Source organism: Chrysemys picta, chromosome 2 (genome assembly GCF_011386835.1).
Source record: "Chrysemys picta bellii isolate R12L10 chromosome 2, ASM1138683v2, whole genome shotgun sequence".
Lineage (NCBI taxonomy): Eukaryota > Metazoa > Chordata > Testudines > Emydidae > Chrysemys > Chrysemys picta.
The window spans coordinates 158,359,742-158,381,884 of record NC_088792.1 but is presented as its reverse complement, the minus strand read 5'-3'; the positions used below and the strand labels follow the sequence as shown (position 1 = coordinate 158,381,884).

The window sequence follows — 22,143 nt, the reverse complement described above, 5'->3', positions numbered from 1 at the left end:
ATTCCCTAGGGGGATCTACACATATGTTTGGGGCCGGGCCCACAAAAAGTTAATCCGGCCCTGGCTACTGCGGGCGCTGGGGGGTGGGGGGAGCTGAGTAAGGCAGCTACGGGGAGGGGGATGTGTTGGGTGATGCACAGTTGGGTGGGGTTTGGAGAGGAGGGGTGTCTCCTTCTGCACCTGATGGTGTGGGAGGGTGCTGCAGGACTTTTGCCTGCAGGGGGCAGTATTGCCTCCAGGGGGGAGGGCTGTCCCTCCAGTGTCAGTGGGGTAGCACACCAGGATGTCATCTCACAAAGTGATGCATAACTGTGATGTCACATTACACGCTGTTACCCCTGTGCCCAGGTTCAGGCAACTCCCCCACGCCCCCAAAACATGCTATGGGGGGGGGGGAGGGAGAGCGGGCTGCATCCCCTGACCTCCCTGCCACACTTCCGGTCAGGACAGTCCCTCTTCCGTTAAGGGATTATGCTACTTCCGGTTAGTGCCTCCGTTTGCCGCTCCGGGCAGCAACACTTCCGGTGGTGCGGCGGTTCTCGGTCCCTTCTGGTTGGGCCGGGGCGGGCGAAAGCGGGCTTCCGGTGAAGCGTTTCCGGGTCCCTTTGTCCCAGGTGTCGCGGGTCTTGTATGTCCCGGACCTGCTCCGCCTCCGTCCGCAGGTGGGTTCCGGTTCCGGTCTCGGGTGCTTTTCCCCCGTCGCAGCTACGCGGGGTGTGAGGGGGGTGGCAGCGTCTCCCCCCTAATCTGGAGGGTGAGGGGAGCAGTGTCCATCCCCGCCCCGGTACGGCGCCTCCGCTCCCCCCGGGCTGGGGCAGTGCCCGGCCCCAACGCTCCCCGGGGTGGCCTCTGTCCCGTCTCTCCCGGGCTGGGTGGTTCCGCCTCTTGCGCCCTGGCTCAGGGAGCGGGCCCGGCCTCGGGGAGCCGGGGAGGGTACTCGGGGGGAGCCGGTTTCAAGGACTGTTGCTGGCTGGGGGTTGTCTGGCCCGGAGAGCGCTCCGCTGGGGGTGTGGGCGCGCCCTGCTCTTGGCAAGGGGGGCAGATTTGTGATGCAGCCTTTGTCTCTCTCGCTCTCCTAGGCAAGGCGAAGCTACCGCCTAGAGAAGACGAACAACCCGAGCACCCGAAATGGCCCAGTTCAAGCGTCAGAAGCCTCTGCGAGCTGGCAACCTGCAGGGAGCGAGGCCGTTCTCAGGTCAGCTAGCCCGACACCTGGGGATGTTTTCTGCAGACTTAAGTAGTAGCCCGACCTAATTGTAAATGGCCTAAGTGATGAGGCTTCCCTCACTTTTCCTGGGGAACCTGGAGTCAAGTATTTAATCAGAGTGAGAGCCAGGCCTCCTGCGTTCTGTTCCTAGGTGCTGCCACTGACTCACTTAAGAATTATCCACATTTTATTTATGGATAATAAGGTTGTCTCACAGCCCAGAGCCCCTGGACTTCCAAGAGCTAAGCAGATCAAAGCAAACATATCTATCACATTCAGGAGATTTAAACTTCAAGACTCCTTATAAGCAGCAAAGAGTCCTGTAGCACCTTATAGGCTAACAGACGTATTGGAGCATGAGCTTTCGTGGGTGAATACCCACTTCCTTGGAATTGCCTTATAATAAATGGAAAGGGAGGTGGATATTTTTTTTCTTTTTTGCTGTTTTAAAAATTAAATAGGCATTGTATTGTTTTAAAAACTATTATGAAGGACAAGTTTAAGCTTTGTTGTAATGTGCGCTGTTTGCCTGGACTTCTCACAACCTGAATGGTTGTGTAGGAGGAACTCTTTGAGTTGGCTTTTTAAATACCTTCATGCTGTTTCACATCTGATACGTCTTGATGAAACATTGAATAATCTTGTTATAAACAAGGCTCCTAAGTGATACAAGCTACCAAAGTGAGATCTTGGAAGCGTGTTCCCATTTTCATAATGCAATAAAAATCTTGTAATGATAAATAGTGTGTGATAAGCATGTCATAAAAACAAATTTTATATTTCTAAGTGAGATGACATTTTAGTGAAAGGGTTCACAGGTTGTTAAAGATGCAGTGGTTCCCAGTTAGGAGATGCATGCTGGATAGAGGCAGCATCTTCCCTCCCAACTCCCCACAGTTTGGTATGCTAAGGGTAGGAGTTTCCCAGGGCATTGCTTCTGGAAAACTCTGGTAGCTCCAGTGAGTCAATCTGGTTCTCTGGCTGTTAGGCATCTGGAAAATTGGACTGCTAATTACAGGTCCATGTCTCTCCTGCTTGCCCCCCTGTAATCTGGGCTGGACCGGTTGGTACTGAATAGCTCAGATTGGAGCTACTTTTGAGTTGATTCCACAAGGTGTCTCTTTCCTGCTGGGCATGGAACTGTCTACATCCCCTTAGAAGGTCAAAAACAAAGAGCTTTCCCCCCCCCCCTCTTCCATTCTAGGGACACACCCAACCTCCTTATTGGGACCTCCACCTGGCCTGCTAAACCCTCCTGTCTCAGCAGATCTTATCCAGAATGCACGGCACCTGCAGGTATGTTGGGGACAATCCTTCCCTCAGCCCCAGCTGTTTCAGGAAGCTGGTGTTTCATCAAGGTCTCTCACTTCCTGGAGAGACCAACCTAGAGTTTTTGTCTCCATGCCAACATATTCCTAACCCTCCAAGTACATGTGGCTGCAGGAATTTCCCTTTAGAGTCTCCTCAGTCTCTGATTGTACATAATGCACCAAATGAAAGTGAAATCCAAAGGGGTCTGTATGGGGCCAGCTCAGACTGGGTTGGAAAGACTTGTGTGCTGCGCATTCATGAGAGAGAGAGAGAGCAGGGCCTCATGGATTAGTGCCCTGCTGGCCCTCAAACTCCCTTTCTGTTAGTTGGAGGGTTTCAGGGTTCAGGTGAGTTTTAGGCTTAGGGGGTAGATGGTGGTGACAGAGCACTTGACTACAGTGTTCCTCAGTCCTGGGGATAGTAGGGGCTGCCCAGAACTGATACTGGCTGTGTGTGTGAGAGAGTAAAGTGATTTGTGCATGGAATGTGAGCACGACTGTCTGTATGAATACGTATTGTCTGTTGACTGCAGTGTGTGGTGGGATGTGCACACAGGTGGTGACTGAGCGTAATGGCAGCAATTGTGTGTTTTGCATGGTGCTGATGTGTGAGTCCCCACTTTGCCCTGCTGGGATGATGATGTGAACCCGCTGGTCCTTTGCCTTGCAGGTGGGTGAGAAGCAGCGAGTCTTTACCGGCATTGTCACCAGCCTGCATGACTACTTTGGGGTGGTGGATGAAGAGGTCTTCTTCCAATTGAGGTAAGGCGAGTGTTGTACTTAAAGTACTGCACAGGATCTTTTCAGGGGGAATAAGGCAAAACGCCACATTTATTAGTAATACATGTATTAATTAACACTGTATCATATGCATACAATATATATTACACTCACATACCTATATACATACACACACAAGCACACTCCGTCGTGTTGTTGTTACCAATTAGTTGCTCCCCTTAACTGCACTGGCCAGGTGAGTTAGATGGAGGAGGGGTGGAGCTGGGCTTCTGCGGATCCGGATCGATGCTCTGATGTTGACAAGACGAGACCCGGGGTCCTCTGCAAGACACCTCAAATTTATAGCAGCTTCCCTCTTATGCAAATCTGTACCTGTGTTCATTGGTCCTTTGTGCTACTTCCTTCTGGGTGTTGTCCCAATGCTGCAAAGAGGGCGTTTCCAAAAGAAGGTGCTGGCTGCTAACCCCTGAGGCCATCAGTATGTTTCCTCATCTCAAGAGCCTTGAAGAGCAGAGGGGGACTAAAGTCAGGACACCTGGGCTCTGATGTGAAATGATAACGGCAGTGCCTTGTTGCTCTGTGTTTTGTGACAGTGTTGTGAAGGGCCGGTTACCACAGATAGGTGAGAAAGTGCTGGTGAAAGCTGTCTACAATCCAAGCCAATCGGTGCCCTGGAATGCCATGAAAGTCCAGACATTGTCCAATCAGGTATCACTTAAAGCCCTTATAGTTCTCTCCATGTGTGGGGTTGAAGGAGGCTCTTTCCATGATCAGAGAACATTGCTCACATTTGCCTAGATCTGGCAGCAGCAGTTGCTGCATCCCATCCCAGCCTTAGCAATGGGTGAGGCTGATCCCTGTGAGCCTATGCCCTGCTGTTCCCCTTTCTCCAACCCTGCAGGGGTTGGGGTGCAGTGCTTCATCTTGAGGCAGCTAGTTCTTGGCCTGAATATTGCATGCCTTTCATTCTATAGCCCCTCCTGAAGGCCCCCACCCCTCTCCTGCATGTGGCATCCTTGGGACAGAAACAAGGCATCCTGGGAGCCCAACCTCAGCTGCTGTTCCAGCCTCACCGGATCCCTCCTCTGTTTCCCCAGAAACGTGAGTACTGACGGCTAATGCGGGGTAGACTTAGAGCACTGGAGCTACAGGGATTGCTGGGATGATCCACCTGTCTTAGTGGCAAGGGTCCTGTGGACATTTTGGTATTGCCTCTTAGCAATGACACCCTTCCCATCCTGTTGGCAATTGGTCCTGGTAGCACTGGGTAAGAAGTCTGGAATAAGCCCCATCCTCATGAGGCCAGAGGAAAGTTTATGTGCACCAGCCTCTTCTTGACATGGGCTGGTGGAAACAAAGTTGATTGCCTCCAGGCATGGGTTGTGGGAGCCCTGGGATGGCACCTCCTGGAGCGAACAAGCCTTAGTTAGTCCAGACAGGGATTGGATTTTTGGAGTGGCTTAGAAATAAGACTGTGTATTTGTTTCCCTAGCAATGAGCCTCTTCCAGTCATCCCCTTCGCTTCACCTGGGCCACCTTGGGAGATACCCTGGTCGGGGCCCAAAGGGCAGGCAGGACTCAGGCAGATGGTAAGGACTGTGGAAAGTGTGTCCCTAAAAGCTCCTGGATATCTGATGATTGTGTTCCCCACCCTTGAGGTAGCTGCATCAAGGTTTCAGTCCGTGATTCCTGTGCACACTGTGCTGGTTACAGGGACGACTTTGATTCGAAGAAGCGGAAACAGAAAGGCGGCGAACCGTGGGGAGTGAAAAAGCCACGCCATGATCCGCCACAGTACCGGGTCTACTTTGCACGCTATGCTGTGGACAGGTGAGAGCCCAGAGCACTAATAGGGACGCCCGGCCAGCTGTGATTCCACTGTTTGAGGGGCTGCGACTGGCTCTGTGTGTCTGCTGCTAGCCCTAGTTTCTCTCTGCCTGGCTCCAGCCCCTTCTGCGATGCCATGGAAATCCTGAGACGCTACTGCAGCATCCAGTTGCCCCGGGAGTTCTATGAGGTCCGCCTGTGCTGGCTGGACACATTCCCGCTCACCCAGCCACTGACCCTGAGGCACCCCAGCCGCATTCTGGTGGCTGACCCTGCGGAGGAGGTGCCCGAGACCGAGGAGGATGCCACCCAGGAGGATGTGCTGGAGGACACAGATCCTGCATTCAGTGCCAAGGTGAGGGAGTCAGGGCAATGGGGTCCCATGTGCCTGGGTTTATGGGGTATCTGTGCCAGTCTGACCGTGTTGCTGTCCCCACAGGTGATGCTGCTGTCTTCCCCAGGCCTAGAGGAGTTGTATCGCCATTGCTTGTTATATATTGAAGAGCCCAGCGAACAGAAGGAGAGTCCAGAGCACCCCACAAAGCAAATAAAGGTGAGGCTGCTGTTAATCTGTAGGGAGGAGCAGGAATTCCCCCCTTTACAGAGGATTATTGGGCTTCACAACTTCTCCTTCCCTAGTTCCTGCTGGGGAGGAAAGAGGATGAAGCTGTGCTGATTGGAGGGGAGTGGTCGCCTTCTCTGGATGGCCTTGAGCCAGACTCTGATCCCATGGTTCTGGTTCGCACAGCCATTCGCTGCACCAAGGCCCAGACTGGCCTGGACCTGAGCGCGTGCACTAAGTGGTGAGTATTACCCTCCCCCATAACAATAGGTATATTAATTGTCTTGAGAGATGAGAAGACCAAAATATAGCATTATCCAGCAGGGTGGATTTGATTTAATCATGGTTTTCTACATAAAAGTGCATTGTTATTTCATATACCAAAGGTAATCAATGACTTCATAAATGTCTCCAGTTCAACAGGTTAATCATTATCTTGCCATGCTGTATTAGGAGGAGAACATCACCAGACAGATGTTGTTTTAGTTAATTAAAACAACATTAATAGGATTGGGTCCCTAATTAATCCCTATTCCATGATGAGATATCTTTGAGCTATAAAAATGGCCTGTTCAGATCCATGTAGATATGGACTGGGACTTTGGGTGCATTGGTTTGGCTGATTACATTATGGCTATATATAGAATTTCTGCAGTGGGTAACCGTGGCAACTGATTTTTATTTTGCTTAAACCTGGTCTCACATGTGACTTGGTTGGTTAGTAACAGCTAAGGGAAGATGGAGGTTCTCTGTCTTTAGCATTGGCGGGGTGGACTGAACGGCAAGTGCAAGAGACTTGGTTTGGGTGGGAGTCATGGTCTGTTGCTGTCTTCAGAGTGATCTAGCAGTGACAGGTTTTATTCCCTGACCCTCTCTCTTTCTCCCTCCCCCCCCCCCATGCTCCAGGTTCCGTTTTGCTGAGTTTAGATATCTGCGTCAGGGAGACCCGTCACAGAGGGAGACAGTGGTGATCTTCCTGCCAGATGTCTGGAGCTGCATGCCGCCTCTGGAGGAGTGGGAGGCTCTGTGCCAGCAGAAAGCAGAGAAGGCCCCTCTGCCACCCCCCTCACCGGAGGAGAAACCAGAGATGGTGAGACTGGGCTGTCATAAAGCCAAGAGCAAAAAGGTCTATCACTCACTTTTGTAAAGATCGCTCTGTAATGCTTTTAAACAGGACGTGGAGATCCCAGATGCGGCCCCAGACCAGGAAATGGAGGCCAGTGCACAGGACGTGGATGCCACTAATGCTGCTGCTGAGCCAGCTCCAACTCCAACTCCCACTCCCCCCCTGGAACCTGCCATCATCGCCCACCCCAAACCAGCAATGCAGGGTGGGCAGCCGAGCTGCTCCAACATCTCACTCTGCACCCTGCTGGAGTACAGGAGACGGAGGGAAAAGCTTTCATTTGAGGTAGGCTCCAAGGGAGCTGCCGTGCATGATGGCACCTAGAGTTGCTTGGGGCGCTGCACTTACAATTCTCTCTGCCCATCTCCCTCCCCAAGGTGGCGGTGGTGGCAGAGCTTTTCCAGGAGATGCTGCAGCGAGATTTTGGCTACAAGCTTTACAAGGCGCTGCTGGCTCTGCCAGCGAAGGAAGAGCCATCAGAGGCAAAGAACCTGGAGTCAGAGAAGCCAGCTGAGCATGAGAAAGTGCAGAAGGAAGAGGCCCAGGAGGAGGCAACCAGTGAGCAGGAGCCTGTGCAGGTGTGTCCCTGCTACACTCCTTTCCCCAGGGTCTCAGCTGAGACTACAGAGCACTTCTGACTTTCTCCTGCCTGTTCACAGACCCATCAGGAGGAGGAAGGGGCAGAGCAGAAGCCAGCATGCAGTGAGGGTCCCAAGGTGGCCAAAGAGGATGAGAAGGCCAGCAAAGTGGAGCCTAAAGACTCAACTGATGAGCTGTGCATGCTGAGCCTGGAGGATGACCTCTTGCTGCTGCGAGACGATGAGGAGGAGGACTTTGGTAGGTCTGGTGCACAGCATGGGTGGCACGTGCATCTAGTTGGGTTGTGCAGAAAACTTGCCTTGTTTGTGTCCCCTGCAGGTGTCAAGTTAGATGATGCAGAGGTGAGATCCATTGCTTCCAACCAGTCAGAGATGGAGTTCTCATCGCTCCAGGACCTGGTCAGTAAGCCACCGCAACCCGGACTGACTAGTCTTAAGGAGGGTGGGGGGAAATAGGGCTGCCCTGAACCAATGGTTTGTTCCTTAGCAGCCCAAGGAGCTGGACCCAAGTGCTGTGCTGCCCCTGGATGCTCTCCTGGCCTTTATCTACTTTGATTTGAATTTCTGTGGCTACCTGCACAGAAGAGACCTGGAGAAGATCCTCATGACACTGGGGTTACATCTTTGCAAAGAGCAGGTGAGCACCAGCTTGTGGCTGACCCTCGGGGGGCACTCCATTGTGAAAGTTACTGTGCTGAGTGGTGTGTGCTGATTTGTTGACAGGTGAAGCAGCTTGTGAACAGAGTAGTGACTCAGTACGTGTGCCAGTACCGGAGCCTGCACTACAACCGCCAGGACAGTGCTGACCATGTCCCTGAGGAAGGGCTCTTGGGTAAGTAGTTAGTTATTGGACACGTGGGCCATGGTAACAGGTGCCCAGAGGCTAAAGTCACCACTAGGTTGGTTGCTCTTGTTTCAGGAAACCTCTCTTTGCTGCCTGCCTCAAACTCTGTGGCTGAGGTTTCTACTCAGCCCAAGGCAGTGGTGGAGCATGGGGACCTGATCTCCCACAATGGGACTGTCCTCAATGTGGGGAAGCTGCTGGAGAAGGCAGAGCAGACTGAGAGTAGCCGCCTGTACCTGGAGAGCAAAATCCACACTCTGGAGGTCAAGCTGGGTGAGCCAGTGCACTACTGGGGTGGTGACAGAGTATGTGTGGGCCCACCAGGGAGTCATAGGGGGGGCTGAATGTGTTCTCTGCCCACAGAGGAAGCCCAGACCCGTTACTCAGCGACAGAGTCATCAAACAAGGTGTTGACCACTGAGCTGCAGGCTGTACAGAAGCAGCTAGCTGATACGGAGGAGCAGGTGAAATTGGCAGAGAGGCAGAAATCCCACTTCCAAAGGCTGCTGCAGGAGAACAAAAAGCGCCTTGTTCCACTGCAGCTGGAGATCCAGAAGATCATTGAGAAGGTATCAATCTATGCTGTCTCCTCTTACATTTGATTTTTTGGGGGGCGGGCGGGCGGGCGGGCATGCCTGCCTTTCTGAAGCGAATGGGCAGGCCCTGCTGGCTTATGCCTGCTGTCCTTCTCTCTTCCAGACTAATAACTGCTTAGAGAAGAAGGAGGAGGAACCATCATCTAGCAACTGACACCTGTGGATCCCTGAAGCTATAGCGTGCCAGGAGAGAGCAGAGTCTGTGCCCTGTCATGAGCGTAGACTAAATGGCAAGGTCAGTGAGGGGCATAGATGCTGAGGAACTAAGAACCCTTTCACTGCCTGAGGGAGACTTGAGCTGGATTCCCATTATGGGGGAACAGGACAGTGTTTTCACAGCCTAGTGTGTGCCAGTGACAGCCAAGGTTGTCAAAAAAAAGGCCTTTGGTAAGTGATGGCTGTGAGCGCTACTGCCCATGCCTCCCCTTTACAATAAACACACAAGGGTCTTAAGATGAAGGTCTGCCATCTGCACTTTGTGGTGCTTTAGACAACAAATGTGGTAACAACTTGTATTTAATGGGAAAGGTTTAAAAAAAAATCTCTCTTCTTCACTTGTCTGTGGCTATTTTTGTCTCTTGTTTTCCCACTGAGATGACTTTGTATAATTTTTTTTTTAATTCTTAATAAATAGTTGTGTGCTACAGGAAAACCATGTGTACATTGTTGTTTGCAGTTAAAACAGGGCATCTTTAGGCCGGCCCATTGCATGAGGTAGTTTCCCTACCACCCCTCAAAAGTTGTACCTTGTCTTCTAAGGAGTTCAAAGCTGGAGAGCAGCAGGCAGCTGTGCACAGGTTAAAACCTAGAGATTTCCACCCTGTTCTTGTCATCAGACAGCAGCAGCCTTTGAGAAGGTTCCCCCAGCATGGGTGGGGAGGTCAGTCATCAGCCACAATGGACAGGGCCCGCAGCTCGCTCAGCTTGGCTTCATTCTCTTTCTCCCTCTGCTCATCTGTGAGGCCTGGCTCATCAATCTGCTCTGTCAGGTCTCCGAAGATCTTGTGCATTTCAGTGTAGTACACAACCTGGGGAGAGAAGGGAAAAGTTAACCATGTTCCACTCCACTTATAGGATCCAAAGAATCTTCCCCCATGCTTTACTGTCCTGTTCCAGGTGGTCTCAGCCCAGCCACAGGAGCGTCTCCACTCAGACTGATCTCACCAGCTGAAGTCAGATACACACACTGTCACCATGGAGATGGACTCTCCCCAGCACACTGAAGAACCTGTTTGTTTTGGCAGGAAGGAGGGGGGCTGAGCTCTGCTCCCAGTGATATCCTTATATTGTGCCACCAACTCACTCACAGCTGTGACCATACGTGACCATACGTCTCCATTTTTCTTATTGAGTAGGCTCGCTCCACGCTCCACACTCCACCAACTAGAGGATCCAAGTGATGCCCCATGAAGCTGCACTTCTACGCTCTCACCTTCCTCAAAGGACAGGCATGAGCATGTTCACTAGAGGGCGCTCTGATCCTTTTATGAAAAATAGCAATGTTGGCAACTTGCACACAGGCCTAGTTAATGCGATGGGACTTCTGCAGCGAGACAGGAAAGAAGCCTGGTGCATGCTGCACCAGACAACAACCAGGACCCTGGAGCTCTACAGACTGAGGCACATAATGCCCCCCCCCCCCCAAATGGGGACACTGCAGTTCAGTGGTCAGAGTCAGGACTCCTGCCTTAATGAGTCAGTGCTAAGTTGCAAGTCAGATTACCAATCTGCAAAATGGGGAAACACTGCTCACCTCCTGCATGTGTCTGAAGTGCTTTGAGACGGAGGGTGCTATGGAAGGGCCAAGTAACCCTACCAAGATGACTCAAAGCCAGCAGAGGTGGACCAGGGTTGGCTCTAGCTTCGGGGGCAAGAGCAATTGGCAAACAAAAAATTCTCAAGGAAAGGGTTCTAGCAGTTTCAAAATTGTTTCATGCTGGGATCACATGTTCTTGAGGTGGGGGAGGGAAAGGGAAGGCACAGATACCAGGAGTAAGGAGAGATGAACAACTACCTTAAAACACAGGATTGCTGTTGTTCATCTGTGACTTCCTTTCCCCGCATTCATACATCCCAGCATTTTAAGGGATTTGACATGAGGGCAGGGAGAGGTTTCACTATGGGTCTCACCTGAGCACGGATCAACGATTCAAAGCTGGGCTCGAAGTAGTCGATGCGGCTGCTGTAGAACTTGGGCATCTCCTCCAGAAGCTGCTTGTTTTTGGCTTCAAAGTCCTCCTTTACCGGCCTCAGCTCCTCACGGGCCTGGGGAATGAGAGAGGGGAGGTTGCTCAGCTGCCTTAAAAATCCCCCTTTCCAAAACAAACCTATGTATGAACTTCCAGGAAGCTGGCTTAGGACAGTGGTTTTTTCGACACCAAACATTAAGAGCTTTCCTTAGCCAGTCTCCTCTATGTGGTACTATAAATATGCATCAAAGTTGCTTTTCTATGAGCAGCAAGGTACAGATGACCTGCTGGGAGGCATCAAAAAAATTGTTCCTTCTCCTGCCTCTCAAAGAGAAATGAAGGCTATACACGGGGGCCCTCAAAAAAGTGACACAAGATCCTTTAACTAGCAGCTCTAGGACAATGTTAATCTGTTGGCTGCAGCCCTGTGGTGTCTCACTAGGACATTGGCAGATTTCTCTCTCGCTGGGATAACTGTGAAAAGTTCTGAAGGACCCTACAGCCCATGCCATACTAGGGGCCCATGCTGGTGCTATGACCCCATATTCAGACATGGGGGTGTGACTTGGCCAGCAAAGCAACTTTGCTATGCTGCTGGAAGTAAAGGTGAGACGCCAAGCTGAGCTAAGGCTTGGCTCTCGGGCCTGCTAGCGCCGCGACTCTGATGGTTTTCTGTCCGCCCTCAGGGTTTGCTCCCCTAACCTTAGTGACCTTCAGTTTGGAGAGTCCTACTGGCGATCTTTAAACAGAAGCGTGGGGAGAAAGGGAAATGTCTCTCAGAAGGTGTGGAAAAGGGCAGGAGGGGGTGGGTGCTGAAACATTAGACAAGTTCAAGTCTGCCACTTAATCCTGGTGCAATTCCAAAGGGAGGGGGTGTGGGCTAGCAGTGAGATTCCACATGCTGGTCCTGCTCTGGCGGTGTCTAATCCTATGGACAGATTGGTGTTAAGACAGGTTCCGGGCCTTTGTTGGGAAAGCACGCTAGAGATATGGAGCAGGCATAACTTCCGGCTAGTAAGATCTTAAAATGACACCAGGCTCGAAAGGGGCAAATGCATTGTCTGACACCAATCCAGCTACTCAAACTGAGGCTGAGAGTGTTCCAACTCACGGGAAAGGAGGGTTAATTCAGGAAGCTTCCTGCATCCAAAAATTGAGGGCTTGGGTAAACAGCTCTAAAAGGCCCAATGTATATTTTAGGCCGGATGGACATACCTTATGAGACTAGGCTAACTCCCTACCAAATATCTGGATCTCTCTTGAATAGCCTGGCTTTAGGTCCTCTCCAACAGCAGCTCTGGCTATCTCAGGTGTCCAAGCTCAGACTTTTGATTATTTATTTCAGATTTTCATGGGGAAAAAAATTAGATCGTACCAGAAGTTCATTAGGAAAAAAATAAAACCGACTTAATCACCAGGACAAAAGAACTCCCATTTTTCCAGCCATAGCTTTAGTCACTGAGGCTGAGCAGCGTAAGCTGCTTACGATGAAGTCTGAATTCTCTTTTGTTAATGCTGATAGGGCTGTTCTTTAACACAATACTTCATTTGGTGGGGAAAGTGAGCAAACCGGTAGTGTTCTTCCACTCTGATGAAGGCGACTATTCCTTAGTGGTGTCAAGCGAATGTTTTGTAGAAATGACAGATTTTTGCTGGGAATGCCAGGGAAGATTTAGTAAAAACAAAACCCAACAACTTTGCTCGAATTTCAGAAAGACGTAAGAATTTGGTGAGGTTTCATGTTAACCAGTTATTGCAATTTTGTGAGACTAAGCTTTGTATCAGGTGGCAAATGTGTAGAATTTTATGATTTTTTTTTATAGCTGTTTAGTCAAATTCTGAAGTTCAGGGGAATGCTGTCTCCTAATGTGCTCTTACAGTTATCTCCAGTTCTTGTGGGCTTTAGTTTGGAAAGAACAGTCTGTTTGGTCTCAGACTGAGTGCTCTTAATTTACCAAGCATTGCGCATGTCAATTTAATATTAAAAAAATAATGGCACATTGCCCCGAAACCCTGAATAAATTAGCCTATACTTTAGGGAATTTAGATACAGAACTTAGGAAAGACAAAAGATTATTCAGTCCATTTCCCTGCTGAGGCAGGGTTTTACCCAAGTGTACATTTACAAGGGATTTCCCCTGTCTAGTTTTAAATGTCCCAAGCAATGGTGTTCCGATCATTTCCCTTGTGAGTCTATTCCATAGCTTAATAGATCTTCGATGCCTAGATTTTCTCTGTCTTAATTTCATCACACTATTCCCAGTTACTGTGCTAAATAACTTGGCGCTTACACCTTTCAACAATACTTGGCATGTCAGGATGAAACATACATAAGGGAAATTGTAGTGTGTCACCCTGCACACAGGGGGTGCCCTAACATTCTCTCCAGAGCTTTTCAACCCCAGCAGTATGCACCCGTCTCCCAGCTCTGTACCTGGTGTAGCTTGGCAAGGATGGGGCCGGTCTTCTCCTTCTCTTCGTATTTTTCCACCTTGGACTGCAGCCGCTTGTAGTCTTGCAGAGTCTGCTCACGTCTCTTCACTGCCATGTTCAGGCTGGGGAACACACTGCTGAATCTGCAGGGGTTCAAAGAATAAAACCCCGTGGATGCTGTGGCCTGGCTGGACTCATCTTAGAGACATACCCGCTTGGCCAAACTCCCAGCTAAAAGCCTGTTAATTCAAGGTGCTCAGGCAGAATTCTCTATGACACTAGGAGTGGGCGTTAGCACCTGTCCTTAGATTACTGGTAGGGCAGAGGCAGGGTGAGTGCCCTTATGGCCCGATCCAACCCCCAATTACTTTAATAGGAATCAGATCAGGTCCATAATCTGCACGAGTCTTTCCACACAAGACACGAGGTTACACTACAGACCATATTGATCCTCTTGGAGCTTCCAGCAGATGCATCGTGGGTCCTATGGCTTTACTGTCTAAAATGTATTTCAAGTTAACGGCTTGCAGACATCTGTAGGATGCCAACATTAAGTAGGGAGAGGAATTCTATGGGGAGTTGCAAGGGGGGGTCTGACTAGAAGGAAGGGAACGGTATTGGACAACTGGAAATGTAGGCTGAACATCAGTAAACATTTCTTAACAGTGAAAGCTACAAGATCTGGCATAGCCTCCCAAGGAATGGGGTGGAAGCTCCAGAGCTCAGGATATTTAAAATTAGACAGGGAAAAATGCCAGTATGTGACGTTATGAAAGATACAGGGGAAGGAGAAAGATAAGAGCTGCTGGCCCAGCAACACGTAGCTGTCCCTTCTCTCCTCTCTCGTCGACTGGAAACTGGGCTCTCCTTAGCCAAGTGACTGCTATTAACACAGCCCAAGAAGGGAGATCCCTAATACTAAGGGAGACAGAGACAGCCCTCAGCATTTCCCTGAGGGAAGAGAAAAGCATGAACAAAGGCCTGGGGCCATAAGGGAGCAAGTCCTCAGGGATCCCAGTGGCCCTGGCACTGCCTTGCAGTTTCTTTACTGCTTTGAAAGATTATATGAGCCACATGTTGCTCTTAAACCAGGACATGGGATCATTAGCCAGTCTTCCTGAGACACAAGCACTAGTTCATGACCGAGGAGGAGGGTTGCCAAGACAAAAAGAGGAACAGGAAAGAAATCACAGGGAATTCAGAAATTTTCTCTCCCCTGACTTGTGCTGGCTAGCACTCAGGCCACAATCCTGTGAGGTGCTGAGAATCTCCAATAATTGATGAAACAAAAAGAAACCCTGATCCCCTCTTTTGTGCATGTGGAAGAGCTCCATTTTGCTACTTCCTAATGTGAACAATAATTTGCTCACACCTATCCTACTTCCTGCACAGAGCATGGAAAAACAATGGGGGTTTGTCTAGGTGCTCAATACTCACCAAAACATTGGTTATGAAAAAGATATTCCCGGCAGCTTTTGTGGCATTTCCCACTAGAGTGAGTGTGATGCAATCCACACTCCCAACACCCCCCCATCTCTCTGTCCATTGAGTCCTTTTGCTAACATGAACCCTGCACTGTGTGGATTTAAAGACACACCACTCCTTTTACTGGGCTAATCTTACTCTTTAATTACAAAGGGACTGCCCTGCTTTCCCTTTCCGAGAGGGACACGGTCAACTTAGTTTAGATCCAGAATTTAGAATCTGTTAATCAAAACAGGGAGTGAAACAAAACCTAGTCCAAATAGAAATGTGTTTATTATAAACTTCCATGGGCATTGTGAGACTGAACTAACTAATGTTTGTAAAATGCCTGGAGTCCCAGCTGACCAAGTAAGGTGCTACTAAAAGGGAAAGTTAGTATTACGGTCATTATTTTGTTAATATAAATTAGGCAGTGGCCTGCAATAACAAGGGAGTGGATCCAAGAAGGCCCTTTCCAGTCTTATGTTCCCATGTCAAAGTGTTTTTTTGTTTGTTTGTTTGTTTGTTTTTTTAAATTTAAACATACATCAACTACTTAAAATCTAGTCAATTTCACACACCTTGTTAGAAGTAGTTAAGAGGCCCCACATTTGTCTCCCAGCCCTCCTTTGGAGCCTGGTGATTTTACAGTCATATTTTCCTATTTTTTTAAATGTTTTTTCTCTCCTGCTACTGCTGTGTTACAGAGCCACACAACAACGTGGGAAGCTGGCTGTCTACACAAGGGGGGAATAAAGAAACTGACCCTACACAAAGTGCTGTTAAACACATAAAGCACACAAACTGACAGAGGAGAGAAAAATACTGTTCCCCCACTCATCTTATTAATTTCTAATCACCCAACGTATTATTTGCAACAACACCAGCTTCAAACAACAACGTTCAGACAGAGGGTGAAAGTTTTAAGTGGATGGTGGCTCTTTAAATATTGTCCTGCCTAGTTGTGAACCCAATGACAACAAACTTGTGCTAGTGTCTGAGAATTAAAAAGGGACGGTGACTTGCTGTGAAATTAATCGGGTCTAGTTTCACTGTCCTGACCAAGTAAGTTGCAAAACATAAGGAAATAGCAGTGACAGGAAGTAAATGAGACTGTGAACATTTTTCAGGATTAATAATCTACAGTATTAATATAAGGCAAGGGAATTTTTAACTCTGAATTTCCCTTATCAGTGTCTCTTTAACACTGAGTTCCAGCTAACACTGTGCACCATCTCTCTTATCATTACCTCATTTGTTCTGCGGAAATTTAGTACCGGGTTTACTTCTCACATATAATAGATCGAATTCTAAGCCTTTTGTGAACCTGACTCCTCTATAGTCCATCTAAAATGCTACTGCCACAACCATCTCTAGCCCATGGCTTCACCATGACACATCCTCTGTATGAGGCACTTGGCTGGATCAACATTGTACTGAAGAGCAAATTCACAGATCTTGCCCTTAAGGTTTTAGCTCAGACAGCCCCTGCCTACGACTTGAACTTTATCTCCTTTCATATTTCCTCCCAACCTCCCTGATTTTACCAGTGATGCCAATCTCGGGATCCTCCTCCCACAGCTGATTCCTCACCTTCTTCCATGCTGCCCCTTATATTTGGCACCCCCTCCCTGAGTCTGCTGGCCAAGCCATGTCACTTGCACGATTTAAATCCCTCCTGAAGGCTCACTTCTGCTACCTCACCTAGGCAAAGTAAGGGGAAATAAAACGAATTATTGGCAACGCCAGGCTGTGCCTATGCCTTATTGAGTTGCTTCATCTTCTGATCACTGTCACCTTTCTCCTTCCTCACCTCCTTCCCTTTATAGCCCTGACTCTACCCAAAACCATAGGTGTAATTTGACTTCTATATTTGGGGGGGGCAGCTCCAGTCAGGCCAATGTGGCTGCGCACAGGAGGGGCAGGGGGAGGGAAGAGAAATTTTGTGGCTGCCCAAGGCTTGCAGGTTTTTTTTGGGGGGTGGGGGGCAACATCCCCCTGTCCCTCCCCAAACTAGGCCTGTGCCCAAAAATCTCCCTTACTTCTGCTCCTCAGTGCCAACCCACATTTAATTTTATATCAGCTGCCTTTGGGTCAGCTGTCAACAGAGTTAAGGAGATCTCCTCCTACACTCGGAGACATCCCTTGCTTTTCATCTGTCCCCTTGGCTGCTTTCACCATTGGAGAGAGGCAGTGAGGTTTATTAGTCTGGGAGTCACTGTTGTAATCCTGGCTCTAACACTCATTCCCTTTGACAAGTCCCAACTGCCCTGTCTCAGCTTTCCCCATCTATAAGATAAGGGTAATGATTCAGATCTCCGGTTTTAGGCTAAACTTGATGAAATCGCTCTGAAACAATAGCACGAGAACAGTTTTTTATAATGTAGACACACACACAAAAATACCCAACAGGTTCAAATTTTGAAGCATTGAAAACTGCTGATGGGCCCCCAAAAGCTCCTGTGTTTTGTAAAGCAATCTGAAGGTGAAAAGCACTATGCAAATGCTAACTACAACCTGGGTAGAAAGTTGAAGTCTCCTCACCCCGCCCCCGTCCCTCTCCTATTGTCACAGACTGTCCGGATGTGCTGTTAAGCCATAGCCTTAGTCATTGTAAGTCCCACCAGCAGCACATCCAGTATGGGAGCTCTGTGCCCCAGACTGAAGGAGTAGTAGCACCATGCTATCAAAATCCATATTGCCCACAGCAATGGAGCCAGGAGCCAACAATTATGCAGGCTACAGGAATATTCGTATTAGCACCAATGTTTTGTGAATTAAGAAATGTCTTAATGAACATTTAAGTAAGAAACCAACAGAGAATATTGCTGAAAGTGACAGAAGAGGCAGCCAACTAGGAGATGGAGGAAAGACCCACAGTTGACCATATTAAGCTAGTTTACAGAACTGAAATGAAGCTTTGTGGTAAAAATGAAACCACCCTCCCTCCTAACTTTCAGTGGACTTCAATCATGCACACAAATGGCTGACTATCAGAGAACATGCTCCTATGAAACTGGCCACTGTACCTCCACAGTGCACTGGATAACTTGCTGTTCGTAAACTATATGGTCAGTTTTACAGGCTAAAACCAACAAATCCTTCATGAAAACAGTTTCAATAGTACTGCAACATTTGTCCTTCTGTTATGTCTTTCTTACAGGCTAGTACAGGTGAGCGGATTTTATACCCCCCTGTACTGAAATACCTATGACCAGCAAGGGGTAAATGAGCAAAAAGAAAAATCCCAATTTATGAATTTAATTGCATTTGATATATTTAGATACATGTACTACGTCGAAGGATTTAGCCTTGGAAACAGAAGCCAGGCTTGCTTTGCAGCACTGACCACTTAGCTCTGTGCATGTTTAATATTATTTATTTATACTGGGGCTGCACTCAATATGTGCTACGTGCTGAGCAAACACGTAGGGAGACAAAGGGCTTGCTCTGAAGCACTTACAGTCTAAAAAGACAAAGCCCAGAAGAGTTGGGGAACGGGATACAAGGACCATTAGTGTTTAATATTCCTGGCTCAGATGGCGAAATACCAGCTGGTGTTACCATGATCCCGATCGCTAGGTAGAACTCAAAAATAGACATAGATGCACAGTGGGTTAGTGCAGGGGAGGCACTGCATCTTTCATGCCTAACTATGTGCCCACCTGATTACTCTTCCCACTCTGCCCAAGAGTCCACGGGGTGACACAGACTATCACAAACCACAGTCACGGCAAAGCTGCTGGTCCAGTGCTCACAAGCACCCACAATGTCTCCCCCAACGTGCTGTACCATCAAGACAACCTCTAATCAGAACAACAGCCTACAGAGACCACCCATAAGGACAGAGCCCCGGGCCTTACGTTATCCTGTCCTGCAAACACCAAAAGCAACTGTGCCTTGTATGGCTGATTCTTTGCATCCACCATCCCTTCATCTCATTATGGAGATGGGGTTAGGGCATTAATAACCTCACATCGCCCCGTGCAACCTGAAAAAGTCATCAGCAAGCACAAGGTCATTCTTCCATCCAGCTGGTCACATGCAGATCAGATGCTGCTACTCCGAGATTGCTTTTTATAGTCAGTTTCATGCAGGGTTTGCCATTATATTTAAATGTATCAGCTAACAGAGTGACTCCCACTGGGACTGGCTACAGAGGCCCCTCGTTTCATGGGCATGGGGGAAATATTTCAATATTTCGCTGCTATGTAGATAAGTAAAGAAACACATGTATTAAAAGGGCTGGATAAGTAGGAATCTGAACGAACACAAGAGATCTGCACAGAGAAAACCAGACAGGTCAAGGGTATGTATAAACTGTCATGCCCTTCCCGTATTAAAGGCCCCGTGTACTCTGTGGCAGGGTGGCCATGAATTCGGTGGCTTTTTGGTGCACCACACTGCAATTTCTGCAAATTAAACGGTCGCTATTTAAAATGAATTCGAGATGAAAATGAGTAAAACGATCAGTACAGTGGCCCCTGTTTTTATTGGGATATTACGATTTAACTTATTTTAGGATCCTGAAGAAGGCAACGGCAGGATGGCTCAGAAGGGTGGTAACGGAACATGGAGCCTTTTAGCTCTAAGTAACAAGTTCAACTCCCAACCAGGCCAGATGTTATTGAAAGTTGTGACCTTCTCATAGCTGGGGGTGGCCTTTGTGCTATTAGTTTGGTGGGTCTCAGTCATGTTGCCAGCAGACAGGGTCTACAGTGCAAAGCCGACATTGCCACTGATTGCTTCCTGCTTGGTAGTCTCAGCAGAAATTCCAGGACTGAATGGGCCAGGGGATGGAATTCCCCTCTTCCCATGTTCACACTGAAGCACTGCCGTGGGGAAAGCTCACACTCCAGCTGCCTTTTGCTGTACTTGGTATGTGGCTAGACAGAAGCCTTCAGTCTCCAGGGCTGTCAGTCTAGCATTTGGCCTCAGGGCGATGTTCACATGCACACACTTGTGGCTTTTTTTAAATACCCTGACCATTTTTAAGGCAGTCATTGACATAAAGAAGAAAACAGCATTGACACAACCACTCATCTGTGGTATCACTGCTTATGTACACCCAACATATGTGCACTCTACGAATAGGATACATGATGAACTTGGAACGTATGTCCAGGAGATGGAATCACAGTCACTTGTCAGTGACGAAGGACTTTACAGAGCACAGCCATCAATTTGCAGCATTTCTCTAGAAAAACAACATAGTCTAATGGCGTGAGCATGAGGGCTGGAGTCCAGACACTCTCGAGTGCTAAGCCTACCACTGACACTGACTCTTTCTGTGGCCTCGGGCAATTCACTTATCCTTCAAATCCTTCCTTAAGACTCCTCTCTGCCACGATGCCTGCAAAACCCAGCCGGTTGGTCATGGCTAGGCAGGTGACAAGTTGTGACTGTTGCTCCTCCTCTCTTTCTTTCCTTCTCCACCCTCAACTATAATCCATGCAACTAACACAGCTGAACCAATTCTACACCATAGTCATAGTATTGGGGTCTTTAGATTGTAGGCACAACGGAGCCTCAGTCCCATCGGGAGCCTTTGACTGCTACCACAATATAAATATTGCTACCACCTATAATAATATCTGTGCCTTAGTTTCCTCACCTGTAACATTGGCATGACTCCTATCCACCTCCCTGGGTGGAGTTTGGAGGATTCATGTCAGAAATGTCCTTTGCAAATGTACAGAGTTATGTCAGCATTACATATTACCCTTTCAATAGGCTCCTCAACATGTTTTTTGGATAATGCTCAAAGATGTAGGCTTAACAAGGGCTCTCTCCACCACGACCCAGTGTGCTTAGTTCTAGGATAGCACTTTACGCCTTGAAAGCACCGCACAGGACATCAACTAATTAGCATGTAACCATTCACATCACATGAACCCACTAAAGCAGAAAATACTCATTTGGCTCTGAAATGTGGCATGCAAGATCTCAGACGAGGACCTGCGACAATGAAGGTAGATTTGTTTTTAAAACAAGGTGGCTTGACTTTTTGTGCTCCTAGTATTCAACCCATCTTGGATTTAACAAAGTGAGATTTTTGTTGGAGGGGCATCATGCTTCAGAATGCTTTAATAAAGTAGCTTCAGCACAGAGACTGAAGAGGCAGTTACTGTGTCGGCACGGCAACTACTGTCTCATAAGGACTTTTAGTGCATGGATTATATACTGTATTTTGGGGTGCGGGGGTTATTGGACTCCGCAAGCTGCCATCATCACAGTGCATTATGCCAGCTCCAGACAATCATGACAAACTGCAGATTCAAACTCCCGAATCAAAAGAACAGAAATCTATATTCAAACAACATGGAAAGGGATGAGCCCTCAAAATCAAGGATGTCCAGGGTTAAAGCTGGGATGCCATGGTTTGATGCTCCACACCCCTGGGGTTTAAAATATCTTACTCACTCCTGACATTTCAGCGTTAACTTTCAGTTTCCCAGGGCAGGTGTTATGGGCTTAAATCAGACCCTGAGAGCTGTTTTATGAAAGGCTATCAATCAAACTGAGCTCAATGAGATCTGCACCCACTTACACGATGGTTGAATTTTTCCATAGTTCAGTAATAATCATCAGTAAACGATTAACAGGAATGATAGTTTTCGGAAGTTTGCCGTAGCGTCCGAGGATATCCTGGGATGCGGCAGCATTGTCTAGGAGTTCTCTCATTTCAGGTCAGATCCTGAGAAGTTCTGAGCACCCACAGACATGAGCAAGTTCTGATTGCTCAGCACCTCGCAGGAACGGCCCTTACTGCTCGGTGCATTCTAACAGGTACGCAGCGAGGCACATGGTTTAATTTTATATTGCAGAGGTAATCAGGTAAAAAAGGCAACATACACCTTCACTGGGCTGGGGCTGGATTGGGTTGAGGAAACAGTTCTCCTGCCATCAGATCCTGCTGGCTCCTGATGGAACATTCCTATGGAAATTCTCTCATTACGACAGGACTTCTAGACTTACACTGAAAGGTATGGTACGTGCTAGGTATTTTCCTTCCCAACTAAGATTGTCTCTCATTTTAATCCTTCTTTACTGGAGTGAGCTGTATGTGGAAGCAGGCTCTCAAGCCAAATGCTCGGGGTGGTAAATAGATGTGAAGGACAGATGGAAGATATGGCTCCTGTTATTGCAATGGGGTAAGGCACAGGACAGTGAGTCAGGAGACCTGAGTTTTGTTCCCAGCTTTGCTACTGAATCACTATGTGGCCTTGAGTAAGTCACATAACC

At 48.4% G+C, this 22,143-nt stretch overlaps 2 protein-coding genes across 21 annotated transcripts in view; one reads left to right on the top strand and one right to left on the bottom strand.

The window, feature by feature from the left end:
- The first annotated feature begins 486 nt into the window (after window positions 1–486).
- Window positions 487–9,464, top strand: CCAR2 (cell cycle and apoptosis regulator 2). Of its 19 annotated transcripts, none has more exons than XM_042840310.2 (21): window positions 487–662; window positions 1,080–1,195; window positions 2,412–2,503; window positions 3,188–3,279; window positions 3,852–3,966; window positions 4,233–4,359; window positions 4,751–4,847; window positions 4,972–5,088; window positions 5,206–5,440; window positions 5,525–5,638; window positions 5,725–5,888; window positions 6,554–6,737; window positions 6,822–7,058; window positions 7,151–7,351; window positions 7,433–7,610; window positions 7,692–7,771; window positions 7,863–8,009; window positions 8,096–8,204; window positions 8,292–8,489; window positions 8,580–8,785; window positions 8,916–9,464. In XM_042840310.2, the coding sequence occupies exons 2-21, from the start codon at window positions 1,129–1,131 to the stop codon at window positions 8,964–8,966; spliced, it is 2,811 nt and encodes a 936-aa protein (XP_042696244.1). In that variant the 5' UTR covers window positions 487–662; window positions 1,080–1,128; the 3' UTR covers window positions 8,967–9,464. The 19 variants fall into 19 exon arrangements, with proteins under 19 accessions (XP_042696244.1, XP_042696243.1, XP_042696240.1 ...); XM_042840309.2 differs by having other exon boundaries at window positions 7,860–8,009; XM_042840306.2 differs by having other exon boundaries at window positions 5,179–5,440; window positions 7,860–8,009.
- Window positions 5,956–22,143, bottom strand: part of BIN3 (bridging integrator 3) — a 56,671-nt gene continuing 40,483 nt past the window's right edge. For both annotated transcript variants that reach the window (XM_005285127.5, XM_042840311.2), the window contains 3 exons: window positions 13,436–13,577; window positions 10,943–11,077; window positions 5,956–9,840 (listed from right to left, as the gene is read on the bottom strand). In XM_005285127.5, coding sequence (XP_005285184.1) covers window positions 9,694–9,840; window positions 10,943–11,077; window positions 13,436–13,577 — 424 coding nt within the window. In that variant the 3' untranslated portion in view covers window positions 5,956–9,693. The remainder of the gene's footprint in view (window positions 9,841–10,942; window positions 11,078–13,435; window positions 13,578–22,143) is intronic.

Coding starts and splice junctions, on each gene's coding strand:
- CCAR2 (XM_024105574.3), top strand. CDS start 1,129: ATGGCCCAGTTCAAGCGTCAGAAGCCTCTGCGAGCTGGCAACCTGCAG. Junction 3,280..3,851: donor GAGGTCTTCTTCCAATTGAG/GTAAGGCGAGTG, acceptor GTTTTGTGACAG/TGTTGTGAAGGGCCGGTTAC. Junction 5,089..5,178: donor GCACGCTATGCTGTGGACAG/GTGAGAGCCCAG, acceptor GTCTGCTGCTAG/CCCTAGTTTCTCTCTGCCTG.